At 55.0% G+C, this 20,714-nt stretch overlaps 3 protein-coding genes across 22 annotated transcripts in view; 2 read left to right on the top strand and 1 right to left on the bottom strand.

Moving 5' to 3' along the window:
* The window catches only part of LOC122386325 (ras-specific guanine nucleotide-releasing factor RalGPS2-like), a 32,182-nt gene extending 30,741 nt beyond the window's left edge, over window positions 1-1,441 (top strand). For all 18 annotated transcript variants that reach the window (XM_043375421.1, XM_043375412.1, XM_043375408.1 and 15 more), the window contains one exon: window positions 307-1,441. In XM_043375421.1, coding sequence (XP_043231356.1) covers window positions 307-431 — 125 coding nt within the window. In that variant the 3' untranslated portion in view covers window positions 432-1,441. The remainder of the gene's footprint in view (window positions 1-306) is intronic.
* A 1,902-nt stretch (window positions 1,442-3,343) lies between these two features.
* Window positions 3,344-7,917, top strand: LOC122386348. Its single transcript, XM_043375463.1, has 3 exons — window positions 3,344-3,869; window positions 4,178-4,356; window positions 5,521-7,917. Exons 1-3 carry the CDS (start codon window positions 3,344-3,346, stop codon window positions 7,915-7,917), a joined length of 3,102 nt encoding a protein of 1,033 aa, XP_043231398.1.
* Window positions 7,918-8,329: 412 nt separating this feature from the next.
* LOC122386332 (E3 ubiquitin-protein ligase LRSAM1-like) lies at window positions 8,330-19,902 on the bottom strand. 3 transcript variants are annotated; one of them, XM_043375435.1, is made up of 20 exons: window positions 19,852-19,876; window positions 18,950-18,969; window positions 18,558-18,687; window positions 18,172-18,285; window positions 17,883-18,011; window positions 17,452-17,645; window positions 17,034-17,137; window positions 16,617-16,717; window positions 15,354-15,383; window positions 15,037-15,138; window positions 14,497-14,766; window positions 14,187-14,293; window positions 13,519-13,651; window positions 13,187-13,297; window positions 12,461-12,610; window positions 11,470-11,507; window positions 11,120-11,258; window positions 10,574-10,798; window positions 10,273-10,350; window positions 8,330-9,370 (listed from the first exon to the last, which is right to left on the bottom strand). In XM_043375435.1, exons 3-20 carry the CDS (start codon window positions 18,642-18,644, stop codon window positions 9,245-9,247), a joined length of 2,238 nt encoding a protein of 745 aa, XP_043231370.1. In that variant the 5' UTR covers window positions 18,645-18,687; window positions 18,950-18,969; window positions 19,852-19,876; the 3' UTR covers window positions 8,330-9,244. The 3 variants fall into 3 exon arrangements, with proteins under 3 accessions (XP_043231370.1, XP_043231371.1, XP_043231369.1); XM_043375436.1 differs by lacking the exon at window positions 18,950-18,969 and having other exon boundaries at window positions 19,862-19,902; XM_043375434.1 differs by lacking the exon at window positions 18,950-18,969 and having other exon boundaries at window positions 19,705-19,898.
* Window positions 19,903-20,714: the final 812 nt, after the last annotated feature.

The raw sequence follows: 20,714 nt of genomic DNA, 5'->3' as shown, positions 1-20,714 counted from the left end.
CACTATTGTCATTTCACTATCACCCACACAAACATCCAGTGTCAGTTGAGGGTGATACGGGGTCGGGTAAGGCGGCTCGATTTTTCGATCATTTCGTGGTGAAGTCCCCGGGGTCCAAGTTGGCGTACAATACGATGTACTTTGCTGTTCCCACTGACCGCCAGTGTTGTCTCCAATGAAGACCTGTCTCCCTTATTGGATTGGCTTCAAGCGTTTCAATCACACAGTTCATTAGTCTGTTTGATCATTACTCGTGAGCAAACCCGACAGCGTGCCACGGTTCTAACCTTACCTCTATCTCTCCAGGCGACATGTACAAATTCCGGGCGTGCAGCCAGACCAAGGCCGAGGAGTGGGTCAAACACCTGCACGACGCGGCGGTCGGCGTGCGCGTCCAGCCGCTGCCCGCCAACCTGATGAGCTTCGAATGACCCGACGCACTGACCCCGGCGTGGCCCGACCGGCCGGCCGACCACGCCTGGTGGTGAGAAAACCGGAGACGGAGAGCCGGAGACGCTAGGGAAGAGACGAGGAGACACCAGGGAGAGACGGGAGACGTTAGGGAGAGATAGACGGCCTACGAGGAGCGGCAGGCAACGAGCGGGTGCGGGCCCCCGGCACGGCTCGACGGGGTACGATATTCTAGTCCTTAGCAGCAATGCTCAAAGTAGCGAGAGGTGGATGCTAGAGACCGCTCTCGTGGTGAGAGGAACGCGAGCCGTGCGTGCGAGAGAGTGTGCGTTGTGCGAGTCCGCGAGTGGTGTGCGTTTTGTACGTGCGTCCGTGCCGCCGCCGCTGCTGCTGTGTTCGTCCGGTCGCTTGTTTTTGTGCAGTGTTTCCGATGCCAACCGCAGATCAGGCCATGAGATTGTCCGCAATAAGCTGCCGTTCGCTGCCGCCGAGTTCGCTGGCTGACTGCTGACGCCACACAGTGACGTCATACTGACGTTACGTGACGTCACGCGGGCGTTATGTGACGCCACCGATATCCAGCTGTAACGTGCCCAGTGGGTACCTCCTGTCCTGAGGTACTCTGGGATATCCCAGAGTACAGCTAACACCGGTCGCAGCCCTCTCAGTTTCCCTAAAGTGTTCACTAACTACCGCGCTGTTGTCACCAATTACGGCAGTGATCCCCCCGCTCCCCCCCCCCCCAACCAAGTGTTCGTTCGGTATGTGACCGGCGATATTTGTATGATCTCATTTTACCAATGTGAAGCGTCTCTTGCCGATTGTTTGCTGTATATTGATGTGCCTTTGTAACGGCAGAGTGCTCTGCCGTCATTGATAACGCGAGTAGGTGACCGTGTGCACTGGTTACGTCATTGATGACGTCATATGACGTCACCGTTATGCTGACTGTAGTCCGCCGCCGCCCGCCCGCTGAACAGTGAACCGTGTGTTCTGGTTTCTACAGAATACATGTCCTGCTTGCCAGAAACCGCGGCGTTTTGGGCTCGGCGACAGCAGTTGAAGTGCAATGAAGTGGCTGGGATTTCGAATATCAATGTTATAGGGTAAAAGGGCACACTGCCAATCGTCGTTATGAGGTCCGAAAGTCTCGAGAATGAGAGTACGTGGCGAAGTGCCATGTATTAATTCTGCAGCAATGTCGCAACCCTCGGTAACATACCGGACGACGTACTGTCAGCGGTGGAACCGGTACAGAGTACTCTGTACTGCAGCATGAGTACCACACTTAGTACAGAGTACTCGGTACCGCTCGTACCGCGCAGCACCTCAGCATCCGAGTACCACACATAGTACCGCAGTGCCAGTCGCAGGCAGCGAGCGAGTAGCGAGCACAAGGTTACTGCGCCGCATTCGGAACACAACACTCGATACAAGGTACCGCCACTGAACCCCCGGCGTCCAAGACGTGATCACCAGGTGCCACCGCGTGCCTACGACAGTTCACAATCAACACCAGCCGCGCGGCACCACCACGCGGGCGGGCGGTAAACACCAGCACTAAATCACCACCCAGCAGTGAACGGGCGAGCGGTGATCGCTCCTCCTGCGCGGCTGAGCACGACTATGGCACACGCCAAATTGCACTGTGTGGAAATCGATGTGAAGCACCAACAAAGTTAATCAAGGCGGCACAACACGCGCATTCACCTCGCCATTATGAGATATGGCAAATAGCTGAGTGGTATGGCAGTTGCAACTACATAATAGCAACAAAGTTCATAGTCAGGTGTCCGCGAAAAAGGCGAAGAAGCTAACCCATACGCTGTATCCGATGAGAAGAGGCGGGACCTAATTCAGCATCTGTTCTGTTCATCGGCGCTATCACGCAGTCTTGCGTGCTATTGTGGTTGGATTAGGGGAGATGAGCTTATGAGCATGCAGGGATGAATATATCCGCTACTGGCAAGCAAAGATACTGGCTTCCATTCGGTTCAGGGCACACCATCATCACTATTCTGGACCTACGACACAGATAAGGCGGTAAGTGGACTGATTGACTACGCTACTGCTACCAGAGTATACAGAACACTCTGCTACTACCTGCCCATGCATTGATCGGTCGAATCAGTCGTAGAAAAATAGGCACCGTAGGCAGCGCCAGTCCCCGTTCACAGAAAGGGAGACCAACCCAGTGGAAACGGCGATGACAATGAAAGTGACCTCAGCTGCACCTCCGGTCACAGGCTACTGATCCCGGCGAATCGTGTGCAAACGACGTCGACAATGCAACAGACGTGCATGCTGCATGTGGACTGTGCATTTACCTAGCTAGGTGCAAAGTGCGGATACGATAAATACCTATGAATTCATGCATACAATATTGTATATTTCATGCAGCGCCCCGCCGATTTCTTCACTGTTGCCTAAGCTACTATACATAGTTCAGCAGCAGCCAGGCATGCAAACGCTCTAACCACAACTAACAGCAGCTATATGCATTCATAATCCCTAAACAAAGACTACTCGACTATAACTGGCATCGTAACTGCTCAATAATAAAACTACCGGCATTGGTACACATTTTCCCAGATACCAATCCTCCCATGCATCGCGCCCCGTGTGCGATATTAGCTCGGTGTGCGATATTAGCTCGGCGGCGCAGCTGATCAGCTGTGACGATCAGCTGTGCCCTACTTTTGATGGCCTTTGATGCTTTTGATGGATTGAGCGTCGGCTGTCACGCGACAGACTATTGGCTGTGCCGCGGACACGGCCGTGCCGCGCCCGGTGATTGGCCCGGGCCCAGGACGCCGCTCTGTGGCGGCAGTTTGCGCGGGCTTCTCCGCTCTCTTCCGGCTGGGACTTGTGCGAGGGCGGTTGTGTCGGGGTGCGCTCCGTGCAATAAATTACTACAAGCTATTTCGGCACGATGGAGGACGGAGTCAACTCGGGAGCGGTGGCGGCGGTGGGCGGCGCTGGTGGGGCATTTGATGCCCGGCTCATTCCGGAGTTCGACGGCGCCGGAGACGTGGTACAGTGGCACACGCGCGCCCAGATGTTGTGCGAGCTCCGAGGCGCGTCTCTGGCAGCCGTCCTGCCCCTGCGACTGACCGGCGGCGCCTTCGCCGTATGGTCGCAGATGCCGGTCGCCGACCGTGGCTCCGCTGACGCCGTCCGGGATGCGCTGTTCACAGCGTTTGCGCCAGACCCGTTCACGGCGTATGAGGCTTTCGTCAGCCGCCGCTTGCAGCACGGAGAGTCGGCCGACGTCTTCCTGGCCGACCTCCGGAGGCTCGCGGCCCTGTTCGGTGGCGTGCCGGACCGCATGCTCGTGTGCGCGTTCGTGGCGGGTCTGCCTGAGACGACCCGGCAGGTGATACGGGCTGGCACTCGCGCCGAGTCGCTGGAGCTCGCCAGTGTTCTGGCGCGCGCGCGCGCTGTGCTGAGCGATGAGCGTGAGGCGGTGACGGCAGCGGCGCGCTGTGAGCCGCCGGCCCGGAGCCGGCCAGGCCGTGATCGGCCTGCTCGCCGCCGGCTGCCCCGACGCTGCTGGACCTGCGACCGTCCCGGCCACTTCGCTGCTGACTGCCCGGAAAACGGGCGCGGAGCGGAGGCGTCAGCGCCAGCCTCCTCTCCCAGCCAGTAGGCGCTGGCACTCTGCCGACGAGACGGCTGGAGGTGAACGGAGTCAGCTGCTTGGCGCTGGTGGACACCGGCTGCACGCGCAGCATCGTCCACGTGACGCGCTGCCCGCTGTGGACAGAACGCCGGATCAACGTGATCACGGTGAGTGGTGGTCGGTACGAGTGCCGCGGCACCGGGCCTGTGCGCGTTGGGGTGTGCAGCGGTGTGAGCGCTGACGTCAACGCGCTTGTGGTCGCCGACCGACCGCTGGGTTTCGACTTGGTGCTCGGGATGGACGCAGTGGTGGCTCTGGGCGGAGTGACTGTGAAATCGGCAGACGAGTCGGTCTTCGGGTGCGAGTTGACCGAAGTCGCGGGCGGCGCGGCGGGCGAGCCGGTGGCTGCCCGGCCGGCCCCGCCTGTGAGTGTGACGAGAGGCGCGGCGGGCGAGCCGGTGGCTGCCCGGCCGGCCCCGCCTGTGAGTGTGACGGGAGGCGCGGCGGGCGAGCCGGTGGCTGCCCGGCCGGCCCCGCCTGTGAGTGTGACGGGAGGCGCGGCGGGCGAGCCGGTGGCTGCCCGGCCGGCCCCGCCTGTGAGTGTGACGAGAGGCGCGGTGGGCGAGCCGGTGGCTGCCCGGCCGGCCCCGCCTGTGAGTGTGACGGGAGGCGCGGCGGGCGAGCCGGTGGCTGCCCGGCCGGCCCCGCCTGTGAGTGTGACGGGAGGCGCGGCGGGCGAGCCGGTGGCTGCCCGGCCGGCCCCGCCTGTGAGTGTGACGAGAGGCGCGGCGGGCGAGCCGGTGGCTGCCCGGCCGGCCCCGCCTGTGAGTGTGACGGGAGGCGCGGCGGGCGAGCCGGTGGCTGCCCGGCCGGCCTCGCCTGTGAGTGTGACGGGAGGCGCGGTGGGCGAGCCGGTGGCTGCCCGGCCGGCCCCGCCTGTGAGTGTGACGAGAGGCGCGGTGGGCGAGCCGGTGGCTGCCCGGCCGGCCCCGCCTGTGAGTGTGACGGGAGGCGCGGCGGGCGAGCCGGTGGCTGCCCGGCCGGCCCCGCCTGTGAGTGTGACGGGAGGCGCGGCGGGCGAGCCGGTGGCTGCCCGGCCGGCCCCGCCTGTGAGTGTGACGGGAGGCGCGGCGGGCGAGCCGGTGGCTGCCCGGCCGGCCCGGCCTGTGAGTGTGACGGGAGGCGCGGCGGGCGAGCCGGTGGCTGCCCGGCCGGCCCCGCCTGTGAGTGTGACGGGAGGCGCGGCGGGCGAGCCGGTGGCTGCCCGGCCGGCAGGGTCGGCGACGGTAGCGGAGGGAGCTGCGGCCGCCGCCACCAGTGGGACTCGGTCGCCTGAGGGATTGACTGTGGAGGCGAAAGACTTCGTTGCTCGGTTTGACGGGACCGCCCAGGTTTGGACAGTCGCCTGGAAGTGGGCAGACGGTGTCGGACCGGACTGCCTCAGCAACCGAGTTGCGGAGTACAGAGTCCCACCCGCCGTGCGACAGGAGTACGACGCGGAGCTGGAGTCGTGGCTCCGGAACGGCTGGCTCCAGCCGTACGACGAGGCGGTTCATGGACCACCCCGAGGACTCGTGCCGCTGATGGCGGTGCCGCAGGCCAACAAGGTACGGCCGGTGCTCGACATGCGCGAACTGAACGCTCATGTTGCAGCGTACAGCGCGGACGCCGATGTCTGTGCCGAACACCTGCGCAAGTGGCGCCGTCACGGCCGCCGTGTGGCTGTGGTCGACCTGCGCCGCGCCTACCTGCAGCTGAGGCTCAATCGGCGGCTGTGGCCTTATCAGACTGTGATGCTGCACGGACGGCGCCACTGCTTGACAAGGCTCGGATTTGGCTTGAATGTTGCGCCGCTGCTGATGAAAGCCGTGGTCCGTGCCGTCCTGTCACAGGACTCGGCCGTCGAGCGGGCCGTCTCCCCGTACGTCGACGACCTGTTGGTGGACGAGGAGGTGGTGAGTGCCGAGCGGGTGGTGGAACACTTTCGCCGGTTCGGACTCGAGTGTAAGCCGCCTGCTCGGGCCGAAGACGGAGCTCGCATGCTCGGCCTCCGCGTACAGCCCGTCGCTGGAGAGCTGCAGTGGTCACGTGACTGTGCCGTCGTCCCGCCGCCAGAGGTCGTGACTCGCCGTGCGGTGTTCGCCTGGTGCGGCCGGCTGGTGGCTCACTTCCCGGTCTGCGGTTGGCTGCGGCCAGCCGCCGCCTGGGTCAAGCGGCACGTCAACCAGCTCACCGAAGGCTGGGACGACGCCACCGACGATGGCACCCTGAGCGCTCAGATCGCCTACATCCAAGAACGGCTGGCGGGAGCGGACCCGGCTCGCGGCCAGTGGTGCTGGACTGGCGACCGTGCTGTCGTCTGGGCCGACGCGAGCTCGATCGCGTTCGGCGTCGTCATCGAGACGCCGGACGGTGGGGTGATGGAAGACGCCTCCTGGTTGCGGCCGAGCGGATCGTCAGCACACATCAATATGGCTGAGCTCGACGCCGCCGTCCGCGGCCTGAACCTGGCCATCGCCTGGGGCGCGACGGAGATAGAGCTCCGCACGGACTCGGCCACGGTGCACCGGTGGCTCAGTGACGCGCTGAGTGGGCGCACGCGCTTGCGAACTCGTGCGGCGGGCGAGATGCTGATCCGTCGGCGAGTCAGTCTCATCCGGGAGCTGACGGAGGAGCTGCAGCTGGAGCTCACTGTGACCCTCGTCCGCTCGGCTGAGAATCTCGCCGACGCGTTGACTCGAGTGCCAAAGGACTGGGTGCGCGAGCAGAGTGCGGCTGACGGCGTGCCGGCCGAGGCCGCTGCTGTTGGGGCCGAGGACGACGCGGCAGGTGCGGGCGCCGAGGGCGAGCTCGCCGCCTCCGTCCGAGCGGTGCACGAGCGGGCAGGCCATCCCGGCATTCGCCGAACGCTATACTTTGCTCGGCGCGACGTGTCGTGTGATGTGCCGAGGGCGACTGTGCGAGCGGTGGTGCGCGGCTGTGACATTTGCCGCTCGATCGACCCGGCGCCGGTGCGGTGGCGGCACGGCTCTCTCGGTGTCAAGGAGACGTGGCAGCGTGTGGCGATGGACGTCACGCACTACCAGGGTCGGGCCTACCTGTCCGTGATCGACTGCGGCCCGTCGCGGTTTTGTGTGTGGCGGCAGCTGCGGCGGGCGGATGCGGTGGAGGTTTGCGGCCACCTGGAGCAGATGTTCCACGAGCGCGGCGCGCCGACTGAAATCCTCGCAGATAATGACACAGTGTTTCGCGGGCGTCAGGTCGCGGCTCTCACGGCTCGGTGGGGCGTCAGCCTAAGATTCCGAGCCGTGCACCAGCCGGGCGGTAATGGTGTGGTGGAACGGTGCCACCGCTCCATCAAAGTGATCGCGGCGAGGCGGACGTGCTCGGTCGCGGAGGCCGTCCACATTTATAACGTGACGCCCCGCGACGGTGAAACTACGGGCTCGGCGCCGGCCGCGGGCGTCTACCGATACGCCATGAGGGACTGCATCCGCCCGGCAGCGGCCGGTGAGAGTGCTGACCAGGAGCCGCCAGCTGTGTCCGACGGCGAGCAGCTGCGGGTCGGCGACCAGGTGTGGATGCGGCGCCGGGGAACCCGCTGCACGGACACGTCCCGCCGCGGTGTCGTCACCAGCGGTGTGTCGCGGCAGGTGGTTGAGGTGGACGGCGTGCCGTGGCACGTGCGTGACCTGCGGCCGCGGCACGAGAGCCCGTGCCGCGACGATGGCGACGATGCGCAGTCAGATGGCGAGGCGCCGCCGATCATTGTCGACCTCCCGAGTGGCGGCGATGAGCGCCCAGCTGATGTGGCTGCCGACGGCCCTCCGCTCCGCCGCAGCGAGCGCGAGCGGAGACCGCCACGACACTGGTGCGAGTGTTAGGTTGAATCAGGTAGCAGTGTGCCGTACGGCTCGGGCGGCGCCGGCCGGCGGCACAACTGATCAGCTGTGATGTGTTTGTGATTCTATGGAATCAGGGAGCGGTGTGCGATATTAGCTCGGTGTGCGATATTAGCTCGGCGGCGCAGCTGATCAGCTGTGACGATCAGCTGTGCCCTACTTTTGATGGCCTTTGATGCTTTTGATGGATTGAGCGTCGGCTGTCACGCGACAGACTATTGGCTGTGCCGCGGACACGGCCGTGCCGCGCCCGGTGATTGGCCCGGGCCCAGGACGCCGCTCTGTGGCGGCAGTTTGCGCGGGCTTCTCCGCTCTCTTCCGGCTGGGACTTGTGCGAGGGCGGTTGTGTCGGGGTGCGCTCCGTGCAATAAATTACTACACCCCGTTTAGCAATGGTCCCCGTGGCCATACCATGCGGATAGTGTTGTTCATAATGCAAGTTTCTCTATACATCCGAGACTATGATTCAACACAGGAGGAAATCTTTCAATTCCAATCTTAACTTCGAAAGGGGTGTATCAGGGTCTTCACGTTGCACAAAGCTTGTGGTAAAGTTAAAAAAGCAATACCTATAACACGTGCCGCTATAGGGTGTTCAATGTCACTTTCAAAATGGCGCACCTAACACTAATTCAAAATAATCACAATAATTATCATCTTTATCGATTAGTTTGGTATCACAGGGAACGGCAACATTCACAGTTTAATTAGCTACGGAATTATGCCATTGCGTTTAACGCTTGGATATATTCTATCGCACTGTTAGCTAGGGGTAAGATTATACCGTTCACTATGACAGTAAAATAAATTCACCAATATAAGGACTACGGAGTATTGAATAGTGAATCAGCCTGAACTCAAGCGAGTCTAACTCAACAATCAGTTTTGTTCAGGCTTCTTGGACCTACAGTCCTTCCATAGTCCCTGACTTAGACGGATCACTGCATACACCACACAGAAACGATTACAAAAAGTATTCAGTCAAAACTGTGACGCCTATTGACTGATAACAGCCATTTATCAACTGGCATCAACCCACAACTGCAGCAATAATCTCAACTATGTAGAGGTTAACTCCTTGACTTTCTCTAAATTATCCTTCCTCTTCACAAGAACGGCGCTGCTTTATGGGTGCCCAGCTTTACAGAGACTCGCTCAAAAGCAAGGTCCTGGTCAATGAAAATAATCCGCTTTCATCCTTCCATCCCTATAATGCTGACTGGAACTGTCAAGCCCCCAGTATAGCCCCCTGTCGCTCGGTTCCCCGCCCTGCCTACCCCTGGCCGCCGTCCGGCTCGTCCCCTGTCCGTCAGAGGACGGTGGTGATGACCAGTTTCTGCATCACCACCTGGCGACACATGGGGCAGCTGCTGAGCGGCCCGGCGCACTGGCGACACACGCACAGGTGGCCGCAGTTGAGGAAGATCACCTCCGTCTGCGGAGAAAGACAGGGGGAGAGTCAGACAACAGTTGAGGAAGATCACCTCCGTCTGCGGAGAAAGACAGGGGGAGAGTCAGACAACAGTTGAGGAAGATCACCTCCGTCTGCGGAGAAAGAGGGGGAGAGTCAGACAACAGTTGAGGAAGATCACCTCCGTCTGCGGAGAAAGGGGGGAGAGAGAGAGTCAGACAACAGTTGAGGAAGATCACCTCCGTCTGCGGAGAAAGAGGGGGAGAGAGAGTCAGACAACAGTTGAGGAAGATCACCTCCGTCTGCGGAGAAAGAGGGGGAGAGTCAGACAACAGTTGAGGAAGATCACCTCCGTCTGCGGAGAAAGACAGGGGGAGAGAGAGTCAGACAACAGTTGAGGAAGATCACCTCCGTCTGCAGAGAAAGAGGGGGAGAGAGAGTCAGACAACAGTTGAGGAATATCACCTCCGTCTGCGGAGAAAGAGGGGGAGAGTCAGACAACAGTTGAGGAAGATCACCTCCGTCTGCGGAGAAAGGGGGGAGAGAGAGAGTCAGACAACAGTTGAGGAAGATCACCTCCGTCTGCGGAGAAAGAGGGGGAGAGAGAGTCAGACAACAGTTGAGGAAGATCACCTCCGTCCGCGGAGAAAGACAGGGGGAGAGAGAGTCAGACAACAGTTGAGGAATATCACCTCCGTCTGCGGAGAAAGACAGGGGGGAGGTCAGACGAGGGAAACAGAGAGCGTTAGGTCAGGTTCACTCCGTATGGGGCTCGTCAACAGGGGAGGGAGAATGGGCGCCCGTATTTATTACTTATCAATGAAAATTTAAATCGTGGATCATTCTGTGAGAGAAAAATGTTAAACACATGCCAAAGTCAGACAAAGTGGTTGGGATAAGTTTCGTTACCCAATGACCGATCTTACCTTGTGGTCCATACAGACGACACACTCTAGCTCTGTGTGCGTTGTCCGTGGCATGGATGAAGGTCCAGCTATGGCACCCTGCAATAAAATGGATCGATAGAAGTTACATAACAAAGATATCACGAAAAAAACAGCAAAGACACAATGAACATGTAGCAATCATCAGCAAGATGGACTTGTAACAACCATCCGTAAGAAAAACGACAATGAGTCGAATAGACCAACAACCCCTTCCCGCAGCTGTATCCCATCCCTCCCACTTCATCCCTCCGCTAGACCCACTCCGCCCTCTGCCCCTCACCTCCTCTGGCTCTGGCGCGGACGGCTCCGGCCGCTCCGCCTCCCCCTCCTCTGCCAGTTTGTCCTCGGGCTCCATCTCCGTCCCCCCGGCGGCGGCGGCCGGCGCGGGCTGCAGGTCCCCGGCCGGCGCGGAGGGCGGGCGGGGACTCATGTCCGCGCCCTCCTCCCTCACCAGCTCGGTCTGCCGCAGGATGGCCGCCCGAGTCGACAGGTCCGTCACACCCAGCTGGAACGGCGGGGGGAAGGCGGTCAGCGGGACATGGATTTGTTCAATTTGTAACACTTCAACTGATCTCCATCTGGGTATGACTATTTTACGACTATTTCATTTGGATAGGACTAATTATAATCACAGGATCAATCATAAACAGATGGAAAAGATAGGATAGTCAGAATTACGGTTAAAGGTAAATGTAAGTAAGAGTGTAGTCGAATTAATTTGTCACCCGAGTTGAGTTGGCGACTTCCACGGATGTCGACTGCGCACTGTGGCACTGTTTCTCGCGCACTGCCTCCCACCCCGCCGTCACGCCGCGACCCCTCTCACCTCCAGCAGGTCTGTGTCGTCCATGTAGAGCACCTGCTTCAGCGTCAGGCCGCTGTTGGCGAACATGGTCAGGTACTCCTCGGCACCGGCCGACTGCAGCAGCTTCTTCAGCGGCGGCTCCAGCTTGTCCTCCAGACGCCTGAATCAAGTCATGGAAAGGATAGATGATTATGGGTGATAAACACGAGCAACTATGATGTAATAAGAGAATAAAAAAAGAAGAATTCGAGGTCGTGTGTTCAGTATGGCGGTGTGGGCCTCTTCAAAGGTTCGAATCACAAGAAATGACGCAAGGCGCAGTAAAGTAATGTAAATGCACGTAAGGTATCACAGTAAAAGTAATGGCTCACCTGATGCGCTCAGGTTTACTGTCCAAAAGGCGCTGGTACTGTGAACAAGACAGAGTAAAATAGTCAACTTCTTATTTACTGCATGCTTGACGCACCGGGTAAATTAGTCAGGATTCAACAGCGGTTGGCAAGGGCTCCTTTGGCATGTTTTAGACTTATCCGTCGTCAACTGTCACGCCCCAGCTAAATGCTTAGCTCTAACGTCCGCCCCATCCGAGACAAAATATGAAAATAAATCATTGCAGCGAACCATCGATTGGCTAAACATTACATCAAACGTCTCACTTACCTTTATCGTAATTGTGCTCATGCTCGTGTAACAACTGCTTTGTAAAGCTAACTGAATAAACTGGAAACAATCATGGATGATATTGAGGTGATCAGGCGGGTACCTGTCCTAGTCTGTTCGTCTGATATCAACATTCAACATGTCTTGTGTACACAGCCGATACCTACACCAAGTCGCACTGCTATGAGCGACAACACTTTGTTCACATCTACCAAGTGTCGTGTCAGCTTTCAGGCTAGATAATGACGCTAATTCTAACACCCATACACTCGCGAGTCGAAACACCGAACATCCAACAGGTAAACAATCGCACTGACGACAGTATACAGAGTACCTGGACCAGCCAATAGACCTTCATTCCCGCCTGGAGGTAGGGTGACAAGGCGGAGGCGGGGAGGGGGGGGGGGGGGTAAACGGGAGGTAAAGCACTGAAAGCAGGGATGGAGCTACACGCCGTTATAATAACTGACTCGCTGAGGGTTAGGGTACTACAAAAGCATGGCAAACAACAGCCGAGAGTCGATCGGGTCGGGCAAGTCGAACGTGAATCGTGTGAAGCCAAGGGTCATCTGCCTATGCGCGGTATATTGTAATTGGTAAAGACGTGAGCCCATGCAGTTGGGTAAAACGGATTTCTAGAGCATCTCAAGGGCATGGAACGACTCGAGCACCAAACCATACAGAATAGCATGCGGCGCGTACCTGCACGAGCCAGTAGTGTTCGACCTCTCCGAGCCTCTGTTCGTCCAGTTCGGCCAGCCGCTTCTGCAGCTCGCGTTCCCGGGCGGCCTGCTGCTCCAGCAGCTGAACCAGCAGTGTCGTCAGCTGGTGCCGCTTCTCAGACAGACGAGACTGGAGGTCACAGAGGTCACAGAGGCGTCAGCATGTGACACAGGCCACAGAGATCACCGTAGGTAATATATCAGCAGAGGGTCATGGCACGTAGGCTGGAGGGCATAAAGATGAGCTAATATTAGTCGGATAGCAGTTTAAAGACCAAAAATAATAAATAAAGGCATGTGAGCTAACACACCTAGCATCAGACTTTCAGGGAACAAAGGAAGACCGTACAACAGCTCTTCTTGTTGTGAGGAGCACGATGTTCATGTCATCCCAAGTTCGCATGGCAGAGCACTTATTCCACGTCATAACAGGGTACATCAGTTTAACACAGACAACTTCCATTGTCCTGAGCGACACGTATTGTATGTTGTACAGACAGACCCACCGTCCAGACCCGCGACGTTTCGTTTAGCCAATTGTGTCACGCGACCAACAGACAACACACTGGTACACCAAACACCGCTATCTAATTAATGACGATATCCAATCCTCACCACGTTAATCAAAATGTCATGCAGCCCTATTAAACACTCCGGACCCATCCTTTCTGTACAGTGACATGACAGCTCAGGTTACGCCACTGACCAGCTCGGACTCTTTGGTGGCGTCTCGCTGGTTGGCCTCCACCATGGTCAGTCGCATCAGCGCGTCCTCCGCCTCCGAGATCTGGTGCAGGATCTGCAGACGACTCGAGTCCTGAAAACCATGCGATGCACGGCGATGAACTGGAAGTTAGGCGGTTTATCTGCTATGAATGCTCCCGACATACGCATTACAGCTTAGCTACTACAGGCAAATATTCAATGAAAGGGATTACAAAATGTCTCCTATAGCTGGATAATATCAGAGCCAAAGACAAACAGGTCCGTTACAGTTTCATTTCCTGTGCCCTGACCGTTCGTTCAATCCTCGCGCACCTGTTGGAGGTAGAGGTTGAAGAAGGCCTGCCGCTGGAAGGTCTCGTCCTTGAGCAGCTGCTGGATGCGCGCCTCCTGCTCCGACCCCTTCACCTCCAGCAGCTGACCCAGCTGCTCGTTCATCCGCTGGTCTCTGGCGAGACGGACGCGCGGAGCGGTGGTTATATACGGGCGGAATTATGACGGACAAAGGTTTGCTGTCAGGCAGCCAACTTCACATTGGCTGTAGGGATTTGACATTGTAAAACGATTCCCAAAGGTAGTTTAGAGCACCACAATTTTTCAGCCATTTTAGCACTGTGCTTTCCTAATTCAGCTTGTTTAGAGGCGATACCGTACAGTCTATTCGGGTGTCAAAGCAAGCATCAGAGATCATCAGAGATTGGTAAACATCAGAGAAATGGATCTGCTGACGAGCCACGAGTGTGCGTCCCCGATCTCACGACTCACTGTGAGATTGCCTCCTGGATGGTCCTGCTGGTACTCACTGGGTACTCCTGATAGTACTCACTGTGAGATTGCCTTCTGGATGGTCCTGTCCCAGCCCTGCTGGTACTCCTCACTGGGGGAACGTCTCCTGCTGGTACTCACTGTGAGATTGCCTCCTGGATGGTCCTGTCCCAGCCCTGCTGGTACTCACTGGGGGAACGTCTCCTGCTGGTACTCACTGTGAGATCGCCTCCTGGATGGTCCTGTCGCGGCCCTGCTGATACTCGTGCAGCTGGTTCTCCATTGCCATTTTCTCTCTCATCATCTTCTCCATCGAGTCCATTACCTGAAACATAAACACGGACGGCTGGGGTGAGCACCTGAGGCATCACAAGGTAGTCGTGAGATCGAAACAGACACACGTCTTATGGCAGCTGACGTATTTGTGTCTTGGGTTGGTAAACTCGTTCAGCCATTCATTTATGCATTTCCCTGCCACTCAAGCATCCCTCAGCCCTACACCAAATCCAGACTCTGTGGCTCACTCACGTCGTGTTTTCGGAGCGCGTCGCACTCCTCCTGTCTGACGGTGACCAGCTGCTCGAGCTCCTTCCGGTCCATCTCGAGCCGGGCGAGCACGGCGGCCGGGTCGCGCAGCCGGGCCGCCGCCGCCGCCACCTCGGCCGTGCTGCGGTCCGCCTCGCTCTCCAGCTGAGCCACCGACTCGAGGATGCGCCGCTGGTCTCTGGTGCGCTGTTCGGCGGCGCGCGCCACGTCCGCGTCCAGCCGCGCCTGCTCCTCGACCAGCTCCCCCAGCAGCTGAACGGGACGGGGAGGGGTCAGCGGCAGAGCGGGACGGGGAGGGGTCAGCGGCAGAGCGGGACAGGGAGGGGTCAGCAGCAGGACGGGACAGGGAGGGGTCAGCGGCACAGCGGGGTCGAAATTGAACAGTCGGAAGCAGTTGCGGCTTCAAACTCACGGCTTCAAAAAAAGAAAAGAAAAAATGCATAACATTTTCGTGAATCTTCACATCTCAACAGCCCACAAGTATTGTAAGAGATCCTGTGATCGCCAGTGTCCCACACACACCTGTTTTTTGAACTCCTCCTGTTGTCCGATGCGGCGTCCCTCGCGCGATATGGACTCGTTCAGTTCCCGCTCCAGCGCCAGCAGCTCCAGACGTTTGTTCTCCTAACAGAGACCGCCAGAGTCGGTGTGAGTGATTTAAAAATAAACAAGGCGTAACGTTAAAGCCAGGTTTATCGTCGTTGGTAAATTGGTTTTTATCTTTTATCACCCTTGCAGAAAAGCTACCTTTTTCAATGATAGAGAAACTAAAGTACAAAATTGATGATCGATACGATTAGATCAATAAGTAGTTTGTCCAAAACGGTACTTTATCTCACCTTTACTTTGTCATAGATATTCATCTTCTCCTGAAATAAACACAAAGGTTGGCATTTATCATCTAGAAAACATAAAACCATGCATTCCTGCCTCAAAACACAACAAATGCATACGCACCAGCATCGCGACAATTTCAATTTCGGGCGCTCGGATTTCACGAGTCACCGGCGCCCGTGCATCCAGTATGCGTCACGATATTTCACAACAGACGTTCCTGACGCACGCTCGTACATTCCTGACCAATTTCAAGCACGGCCCACCGAGCCAACAGTACAACACTGAACACACACAATATTCACAATCACACTGTGCATCTGTGATCTGACGCGGATACAGCTTCACAGCTGAGCCCTGCTCATTCGTGGTGCGTGCAGACACTACGTGACAAACCTCCCGGTGTTATAACAAACATCACATTACATCGTGATCGCGAGGTGTCTGGCCATGCCCAGCGCCCGTTTCATCGCCCAGGCAGCAGAGCTAAAGCCGCCTGTCCGGCCTGTCACAGTGCAGCTGTGCTCACCAAGTTAGTCACATGCAGTGCTAACCGGTTCACGCGACGCAAGAAGATTTCCCTAGGAGGTGTTAGTTTGCAGCAATTCATCTTGGTGCTGGATAAATCCGAAGAAGTGCTAAGAATTGTTTATGGGTTTATACATTCACCTGATCAGACCTGTCAGATCTCAGGCAGTACAGACTATATCACCTTGATACTCACCTCAGACCGTTCAGGGCGTCTGTAGATGACCGTGGGCTGGCCGCACAGACCCCATATCACCATTAAACTCACCTACGGTCTCCGGACCATATTCTGTATAAGCCCGTGAGCCGATGGGATGGACTCCACTGACTCCATTACACCATTACACTCACCTCCAGTCCGTCCAGGCCGTCCGTGTATGACTGTGAGCTGGTCTATCTCACCATTACACTCACCTCCAGTCCGTCCATGCCGTCCGTGTAAGACTGTGAGTTGGTCCATCTCACCATTACACTCACCTCCAGACCGTCCATGCCGTCCGTATAGGACTGTGAGTTGGTCAGATGGACTATCTCACCATTACACTCACCTCCAGACCGTCCAGGCCGTCTGTATAAGACTGTGAGCTAGCTGATCTATCTCACCCTTACACTCACGTCCAGTCCGTCTGTATAACACTGTAAGGTGATCTACCTCACCATTACACTCACCTCCAGTCCGTCCAGGCCGTCCGTATAGGACTGTGAGTTGGTTGTACAGACTATCTCACCATTACACTCACCTCCAGACCGTCCATGCCGTCCATGTAAGACTGTGAGTTGGTCGGCGGCAGACTGGCGGCTGTGTCGTCATCCACCGGGCCCGTGTGCTCCACACCCGCCTCTGGATACGGGAGACGAGGCCGAACGGCCGGTCAGCTGAACATGTTCTCGTGTATGGTAACATGGTCTCGTTTCCACGACGATTGTGATATTATATGATGCGTGCTAGAAAATCATGCTACAAAAGCAGGATGTTAATCATGATATCGACGATTAACACATTAATTTCGACTGCGTCACAAAAAATACTCACTAAATTCAAGACGCATTTCACATGTCGATAAAAACAGGTTACGTTTTCTTATCCGTCAACTGGGATGAGTAAAACAATAGCAAACATTGTCGGTAGTATCCCCTCCAGCCGATCACGTGCCCACCTTTGCAGAGGAACTCGATGACTGCGTCTGAGCCCTGGGATACCACCTCGGCTGGCGGAGAGGTGAGCGGCTCGTTGTCCTCCAGATGCAGCTCGGACATGCGACTGTAATAAACAAACACGTATTTAACACAAATAACAAACAAAACCACTGGGCAGCGCTATGTTCCAGCTTCGAACATCGTCAAACACAATCAGAAAGTCGCCGGGTACCTCAGCTCATCTGCTCAACATAATAAAATCCTGTTACGCCATCGCCGATATACCTGTGCCACGCCCTCGGTCGCATTATCATTTCAGTGCCTATTCAGTTGTCTCGACCTTGAGACATCCAAAATTAGTGCCCACCATTTCGAACCCAGACCGATTCACGTACTCACGCCACAGTCTCCGCCCTCATGACAACCCGGACAACTCACGCTATGTTCTGCAGCGCCGGCAGTGTCTCCAGCTGGTTCTTCCTCAGGTCGAGCGCGGTCAGTCGCGGCAGCTGGCCGACCGCCTCCGGCACCCCACGCAGAGCGTTATCGTGGCAGATGAGCTGTCGCAGCTGCTGCAGCTGACCCAGCGCCGGCGGCAGGTGCTTCAGAGAGTTGTTCGACAGGTTCAGAACCTGAGGAGGCGAGCAGTGCTAGTTGAGTGATGATGCCAATGGATGGGATAATCCCCTATCGTGACGAACCTTGATTTAAAGATCGACGTTCCGCCATAATCGATGATAAGATGATATGATTATAAGTAGATCCTATCATCCTAGCCTTGCCCATCACAAGAAAAGCCGATCAGCTCGATTTTATCACCCTGCTGATCTGAAAAGCAGACCTCCTCTCTGGCTGAATGACATGCCCACCTGGAGTCTGCCCAGTGACGCGATTCCGGGCGACAGCACGCTGAGGCAGTTGTTGTCCAGACGCAGGACCTGCAGCAGGATGAGATCCGCCAGCTGCCCGCCGCCCTCCAGCGATGTCAGCAGGTTGTCCTGGAAAGGGAATACAGGATCGTAATGATAGCAAATGCTAAAGACTAACTTTTATAAGATGTGTATAAGATGTGCCCTGTGATCTTTATGTCATTTTCAGTGGCTACAAAGACAGCATTGCATACCTACATGGATAAGTTCTCAGATGTGGTTAGCTTACCTGCAAGAGAAGCTGCTGTTTTCTGAGCACCTTGCATTTTGCATAGGTTCCTGATGGCACATTGCGCATCAGGCATGCAGAGAGATCGTAGACGGGCTCCGGAGTCTCATCGGCCTGTGGTGAGTGGCATTGGGAGTTACATTTGTGCTATATGGACTGTGGGAGCTGGGGTATAGTACTACACCCATCATTCATTCCTCTGATCTTATCTAGAAGTAGGTGATACCCTCTGAGCACTCTCACGGAAGATATGTCTCACCTGAACAGAAGAAAAAACACTTAATGAACCAGTTCAAATATTAGATGAAGGCATTTGCAAGTCAACAACTCATATAAACAATGCAAGAAGCAAGTTCAAGACCCAAGCGCCAAGCAGGCATATTTACCACGCATATCTTCCTCTGCAACTTTGCACGGGCTTCACTGTCAGAGAGTGAAGACTTTCTCCTCTTCTTAGAGACATTACTGCCCATGTTATACGGTATTGCACTTGGTCACAACTGCTGAATAACTATGCTGAAATGCAAACACTTAATTAGCTACAAACCACAACATTCCATCATTAGCATAACTGATGACAGGAAAACTACATGTTAACAAATAAACTTGGTACAATACCCCTAATGCAATGGTATAATGATACCTACCTACCAAGGACACAACAGCATGAATACAAACTCCTAACATTTGATCAACAAGTCAAGCAAGAGCAAACATCACACAAATTACATGTTAATTTTATCCACAGTGATAACTCAGGGAGAGGTTGGGTACCTACCTAAGGTTAGTTTAGGTGAGCTTGGGTCGTTGGGTTCGGTCAGGTTAGGCTAGGTTAGGTAAAATTTGGCTGGTTTTATTACCAATTGTGGTGATCTCAATCTACAGCACAATCTACAGCATCTACAGCACATGATGGGTGGTTCTCCTTTTTGCACCATGCTGAGACATCTACTGAACTTTTTAGAAACAAGTGACTGTTTTGACAATTATATATATCAATTTATTTTTCCTTAACATATGGCTGAATTTAAATCCAATTAAGAGTCTTTTGTGCTTGAGGCAATTTTTACTCAAGCTTGTTTAAAGGAAATATACCACTTTTAACGTGGGGTTTTGAACTGGAATATCAAATTTGTAGCTTAGGCTGAGACTAGCAAAATCAGGAGCTTTTATGGCCCAGCAATCACCCTAGGCAGATATTTTATTTCTGGATCCAAAAAGAATGCCTTATGCCTTATGCATGCATAAGGCAGTCCTGCAGGACTGCGGAGCCTTGTAGAGGAATGTCATGAATGCAGCCATCTACCGCAGACGCCAAGCTCAGCCAATCAGCATTTAGTTCGTTTAGTTCGCTTTTCAATATCTACGTAATGATTAAATGAATGATTGGTCGGCACTGATAAGCTTCTGCAGCAAACACTATTTAGCCTCTAGCAAAAAATATGAAATTTAGTACATCAACTGTGAAAATATTTTAAAAATTCACACTTTTGAATATAAAGCCGGTCGGAGATACCGACGTAACCTACTAACCTAGCGTTTTCATTATATGGCTGGCATGATTTTTTGTAATCAGATTTTTCTAGCAGCCATATAAGATCAATGGCAATGGCTAAATGAATATCCAGTAAACAGAACAATGGAAAATACTTAATTTCAACTAATAAAACCCAGTGCAACCAGCTTATACAAAAAAGGAGTTATGACTGATAATCGGAATTTAATTTACCCTTTAGGAAAAGGATTGCATAACAAAGCCAATAAAATAGTGTTCTATTTTTAGCACTGCTGGACGTCAAGTAGCAGCTAGCGCAGCTAGACAAATCAGGAGGGCGAACAGCTTTATGTATTTAAATTATTTTTAGGCATCTGGGGGTTATAAATTAAAAAATGGACAAATCTGAGAGCAAAAAATAACGAAATAATAAGGACATATTAAAATACAAAATTTGCTGTTAGCGCATAAGCAGCTCATTTAATGTTTTTCAATCACATATTGAACACATTACTGCGCAGTAATTGAAACACTTAATTGTGTCATCAATGACGCAAAAGGGACAAAACATTAACAGAAATGGTAGCATAACGCCCGTAAATTAAAGCTACTGAACAAGAATATCAAACAAATCCATCAAAGCGCAATTACGGGGATAGGAGATAGGAAGATTTGATAAAAGAATGCTTCTAAAATACTTTTCTTATTACATACTTAACATTCTGACACTCAACACCCAGAAATTTGTGATGAACTGTCCAATAGCACCAAATGAGCATCCAACTTATCGGAGGCCGCAGAAGCCAAGATTGCAGAAGCATGTGGCCAAGATTACTAATAGGCAGCCGTCGTTACGGAGTGAGCGAAGCGAGCGGAGTCTTTCCTTAGATTAACGGAAATTTCTGAGTATGAGCGGCCGGCCGGCCGGCCGTGGGGACGCTCTTCAAAAGCTAATATCTTAGGAACGGGACATCCGATTGACAAGCGGTCTTCTTTACTGAAGGTCACTTGGACGTAAAAGTTCTGTGGTGTGATGGCCACCATGCGT

Source organism: Amphibalanus amphitrite, unplaced genomic scaffold (assembly GCF_019059575.1).
Source record: "Amphibalanus amphitrite isolate SeventyFive unplaced genomic scaffold, NRLGWU_Aamphi_draft 000247F_arrow, whole genome shotgun sequence".
Taxonomy (NCBI): Eukaryota; Metazoa; Arthropoda; class Thecostraca; order Balanomorpha; family Balanidae; genus Amphibalanus; species Amphibalanus amphitrite.
The sequence above is the reverse complement of the archived record's forward strand: the minus strand, read 5'-3'. Positions and strand labels throughout refer to the sequence as shown.